Raw genomic sequence first — 6000 nt, 5'->3', positions numbered from 1 at the left:
TTATAGAAAATTTTCGATAAATTTTCTTTTTTATAGAAAATTTTCGATAAATTTTCTTTTTTATAGAAAATTTTCGATAAATTTTCTTTTTTATAGAAAATTTTCGATGAATTTTCGTTTTTATAGAAAATTTTCGATAATTTTGGGTTTTTATAGAAAATTTTCGATAAATTTAGGTTTTTATAGAAAACTTTCGATAAATTTAGGTTTTTATAGAAAATTTTCGATAAATTTTCTTTTTTATAGAAAATTTTCGATAAATTTTCTTTTTTATAGAAAATTTTCGATAAATTTTCTTTTTTATAGGAAATTTTCGATAAATTTTCTTTAATAGAAAATTTTCGATAAATTTCCTTTTTATAGAAAATTTTCGATAAATTTTCTTTTTATAGAAAATTTTCGATAAGTTTTTTTATAGAAAATTTTCGATAAGTTTTTTTATAGAAAATTTTCGATAAATTTTCTTTTTTTATAGAAAAATTTTCGATAAGTTTATTTTTTCTAAAGAATTTTCGATAAATTTTCTTTTTATAAAATATTTTCGATAAATTTTCTTTTTATAAAATATTTTCGATAAATTTTCTTTTTATAGAATATTTTCGATAAATTTTCTTTTATAGAAAATTTTCGATATAATTTCCTTTTTTTATAGAAAAATTTTCGATAAGTTTTCTTTTTCTAAAGAATTTTCGATAAGTTTTTTTTATAGAAAATTTTCGATAAGTTTTCTTTTATAGAGAATTTTCGATAAGTTTTTTTATAGAAAATTTTCGATAAGTTTTCTTTTATTTTCGATAAATGTTCTTCTTTTTAAAAAAAACAGTCATGAGTAAAGGTGTACGAACTACGCTGTTTTTAAAAAGAAATGTGTTTTATTTTAAAATTGAAAACCTACATTTTCTAAATTTTTGTTTGTATGAAGGAATTAATGCTTAGCCGTATGAGTATTATTTATTTCTCATGATAGACATAATGCTTATACGTCTAGGATTTACTCTTTAGAAAAATTTGAGAAATTTTCTTTCATTAGAAAATTTTTGATAAATATTCTTTTGATATTATTTATTTCATAAATTTTCCTATCGTATAAGTATTATCGATAATTTCCCTAGAGAAATTTTCCTTTTGTAGAAAATTTTCTTTAGAACACTTTCAATTAATTTGCTTTTCTATAGAAAATTGTTGATAAATGTTGACTTTGGAAAATCCTGTTTTAATAAAAAGTCTCTTTCTTCACAATAAAAATTCCATCCTAATACATATGTCTTATCTAGCATTGTATAGACTAGTGTATGAGTATGAGATTGAAAGAAAAATAATATATATGTATAAGCTAGTAAATACATAATAGTAAACGAACGACACTTACCTTTTTATAAGCAGTATACTTGAGATATTTATAATGTTTGTTGTCATATTTGATCTCTTCTGGCGTAAAAGTGAATTGTGAATTGATGTGATTGTAATGACGATTGTTATCATCCTTATCCTGCAAAGAGACATGAACAAAACAATGACAAAATCAAACTAAACCAAACCAAACCAAACAACAACGAACAACAAAATCGAACCATTATAATGGTGTATATTTGTTTGTAGATAAATGTGTAAACTTTAGGATTCGTGTAAATGTATACTTATGACTAACTGTCTGTCTGTCTGTATTTCAAGTATTTTGGATTAAAGATAAGCGCAAACAAACCAAAAACACATTGACAAATGTCGATGTTAATAAACACACAACTCATACTAATAGTCGATTGTTGTGAAATTGTATTAAGAACGGAAACGGATATACATATATGTATATGAAACAAAATATACTGGATCTAGAAATACAACAAACTAGGATGTTGATATTCTTCTTGTAATGTTTGTTCTTTTTTTTCTTTTATTTTGTTGGTGTTTGTTATTTCTTTTTATGGTATTGTTTATAACACTTTAAGATTAATAGATATTTTGCCATAAACACAACAATATGAATGAAATGAAATTTAGATTAAAAGTTGGTTTGTAATAACTACATACGTGTATAGGGGTTTGTTTTAGGAATGGGATTTGGTTTTAGGGTTTTTTCCTTCTTTTTTGTAAAATGTTGTCGATAATTTCTTTTTATATATAAATTTCGATAAATTTTATATTTTATAACACAGTCAAGGGTGAAAGTATGCAAACTACACGGTTTTTAAGAAGACATTTGTTTAATTTAAAATTGAAAATTACTTTTGCTAATTTTTTGTTTGTATAAAGGAATAAATACCTAGACGTATGAGTATTATTTATTTTTCACGATAAACAAATAATGTAACTCGATTCGAAAGAAAAAAAATGTTTAAATTTTTATGTTAAATACATTTTCGATAACTTTTACTTTCTATTCAAAATTTGAAGTAACTCCCTAGGACTTGCGAGAAATCTTCGATATGGTTTATTCTAGTTACAGATAATTTTTGACATTCATCGACACATTTTCTTTCTTTAATAGACAGCTATGGATAAATTTAATTTTTTAATATTTTTGTTTAATGAAAAAATGTTGATTAATTTTCTGCAAAATAATATTCAATAAATTTTAAATTTATTTTCTCTTTTTATACGAAATGTTAAATAAATTAAATTATTTTGAAAAATTTACCAAAAATTTTTCGATAAATTTTCTTTTTTCTGTTAAACATATTTTACAGAAAAAAAATTCTCTCAAATTTCGATATGTTTTCTTTTTAATAGAAAATTCAAACATTTATAATAAATATTCGATTTTATAGCAAATTTTCGATGAATTTTCTTTTTTTTTAATATTTTTCAATAAATTTTCTATTTAATAGAATATTTTCAATAATTTTTCTTATTTACAGAATACTTTGGATAAATTATCTTTTTTACAAAAAAATTTCTATAAATTTTCTTTTTATAAAAATTTTTTGATTAATTTACTCTTTTTGGAAAATTAATAAAAAAAATTAAAAAAAAAGTTCCATAAATTTTTTCTTTTATGAAAATTATTGATAATTTTTTTATTTTTATAGAAAATTACAGAAAATTTCCGATATATTTTTCTCTTTTAAGAAAATTTTTATTTTAAAGAATAATTTCGATAAATTTTGTTTTTTATAAAATATTTTCGATAAATTTTCACAAAATCAAAATATTTTCGATAAATTTTCTCTTAATCAAAAAATTTTCAAGCAATTTTGTTCTTATTTACAGAAATTTATTATAAAATATCACTTTTTTAGAAACTTTGCGCTAAAAATTTTTTTAATAAAAAAATGTATAATCAATTTTTGTTTTTTAGAAAATTGTCAATAAATTTTTTATTTTTAAGAATATTTTTTAATTTTTTTTTTTTAAATATTCTAGATAAATTTTCTTTTTAATCAAATATTTTCGATAAATTTTCTCTTTTACCAAAAATTTTCGAAGTTTTTTCTTAAATAATATATTTTTCTCTTTTATGGAAAATTTTTTGTTTATAGAATAATTTCGATAGATTTTTTCATTTATAAAATATTTTCGATAAATTTTCTTTTAATCAAAACATTTTCAATAAATTTTTATCTTTTTTACGCAAAATTTTTGATAAAATCTATTTTTTATAGAAAATTTTCAAAAAAAAAAAAAAAATCTCTTTATTTGCAAATTTATAATTAATTTTTGTTTTTATAGAAAATATTCGAAAAATTTTATATTTTTTTACAATATTTTTCTAAAAAAAATTTCGATTTATTTTTAATTTTTCATAAATTTTCTTTTCACTTTATAAAATTTATTCTTTTAGTTTAAATTTTCAATAATTTTTTTCTCTTTTATAGAAAATTTTCTATATTTTTTCTTTTTTATAAAATATTTTTTACAGACAATTTTTAATACATTTTCCTCTTATAGAAAAATATCTATACATCTCTTTCTTTTATAGAAAATGTTCAATCAATTTGTTTTTTTATAGAAAATTTTAAATTTTTATAAAACATTTTTAATAAATGTTGCTTTTTTAGAAAATTTATGATAAATTTTCTATTTTATAAAAATTTTTGTAAAATTTTCTCTTTTTTAAAGAATTTTCCAAAAATTCTTCTATTTCCTATTTTTATTTTCTAACAAATTTTCTCTTTTATCAAAAAAATTTTTCGATAAGTTTTCAACTTTTAATAAGTGTTTTTGACAAATTTTTCTCTTTAATAATAAAATTTAAAAAATATTTTAGTTTTTATAAAAAACTAGCTATACCCAGTGTGCTTTACTACCCTAAAAGCAAAAAGAACTCACTTACACATAGGAGATGCCACTCCGAATTTGATTAATATGGAATGGGTCAATCACCCCATTGAAAGTCCGCCAATTTTTATCTAAATGTTCACATGACTGTCAAAGTTCTTCATGTAAAATTTTAAGATTCTAGCTTTTACAGTATCTCAGATATACAAATTTATCTATATAATTCATATGGGGATTCCAAGCCACCCCTGATGAAAGTCCGCTTTTTTCCCCCAAAATGTTCAGATGAATATGAAAGTCCTTTTTGCAAAATTTTAGGAATCAAGTTCCATTAGTGTCTCAGATAAAATATTTTGTTGTATTTATTTCATATGGGAGGTGCCGCTCCCCCCATTAGTAGGCCGCCAATTTATTAACCAAAATATTTACATGGATGCTAAAGTTCTTCGTGCAAAATTTTAAGCTTTTAACTCTAATAGTTTCCAAGATAAAAGAATTTGTGTATTTTATTAATATGGGAGTTGCCACACCCCCTTCTAATTTAATATTTTCTTAATATATATAGATTTTCAATAAATTGTATCTTTTTTTTAAAAAAACGTTTCGATAATTTTTCTCTTTAATAGGAAAACTTTTAGATACATAATTTCATTTATAAAAAGTTTTCATTAATTTTTCTCTTTTACATAAACTTTTCGATAAATGTTCTCTTTTCTAGAAAATCTTCGATTTACATTCTATATAAAAAAAAATTGGATAAATATGATTTTGTTGCTACCCTAATGTTTAGTTCTTAGTTTCATTTAGCATGTAAACGTTTCTAACTTTATACAATTGCCTTCGTATCTCTGTTACTAAGTGCACAATAAAGTGTTTGTTTATTGTCATTCTTTATCATCACAACATTTACATGTGTTTCTTACTGTAGACGACACGGCGACGACCATCTCATATTGTACATTTTATACACTTAACAAACACATGATAAAATAATATTTGTGCGACATTTTGTGGATGAGCAGAAACGAAAAAATAACAAGAGCTGCTGTGTTTATTGTTAAATTTAGTGTAAATTTTCTAGATGTCACACACGCACACACACATTTACACATTTTTAGAAATAAAATCAAACATTATCTTAACACTAAAAACAATTGAAAGTTGGTCAATTGTGTTAAAGATTATACAAATTATTTACTTTTAAATTAAATTGTTTATTTAATACTAACATTTAAACTTCATTTGATTATGTTTAAAACAGACAATTTTTCAAAGTTTTCCTTTCCTTCTATTTTAAAATTATTTGCAGGACATTGCAATTAATTTAAAAATTATTTTTTTTATTTTGCATAAATTGCTTGAAGCTAAATATGTTAATTATTTTCTTATTATTTCAATATTTTTTTTTTGTGCAAAACAGTAAGAAGTTCAAACAAACTTCTAAAGAATTAAATAAAATTAAACGTATTAAATTTAAGTAAAATCTGTTTTTAAATGGTTTTACGAATTATTCGAAAATACCTGCCAATAAATGAGATTAATAAATGTTTAATCTTTTAATATTTTTATGTTTGTATAGGTGATTTTTGAGATTTTACAAAAAAAAAAAAAAAAACTCAACATTTGTTTTTGTCTTTCGAACATAAAGTAAAGTGTCTGTGTCATGTATAATGTTGAAGTTGTTAATATTAATGTTGCAGTCAGTTGCTGCTTGTTGTATGGTTGCTGAAGCTGGTGTTAATTTTATATACAATACAATAAAAAATACAGACGCATAAATGTGTT

The 6000-nt window shown here is 21.2% G+C and overlaps 1 protein-coding gene across 3 annotated transcripts in view; it reads right to left on the bottom strand.

Moving 5' to 3' along the window:
- LOC111688959 (proteoglycan Cow) overlaps positions 1–6000 on the bottom strand; it is a 151518-nt gene that overhangs the window by 12639 nt on the left and 132879 nt on the right. For all 3 annotated transcript variants that reach the window (XM_046947764.1, XM_046947766.1, XM_046947765.1), the window contains exon 8: positions 1370–1489. In XM_046947764.1, the coding sequence (XP_046803720.1) occupies positions 1370–1489 (120 nt within the window). The remainder of the gene's footprint in view (positions 1–1369; positions 1490–6000) is intronic.

This window comes from Lucilia cuprina, chromosome 4 (genome assembly GCF_022045245.1).
Source record: "Lucilia cuprina isolate Lc7/37 chromosome 4, ASM2204524v1, whole genome shotgun sequence".
NCBI classification, from domain to species: domain Eukaryota; kingdom Metazoa; phylum Arthropoda; class Insecta; order Diptera; family Calliphoridae; genus Lucilia; species Lucilia cuprina.
Note: the sequence above shows the minus strand (reverse complement) of the source record. Positions and strands in the feature narration are given on the sequence as shown.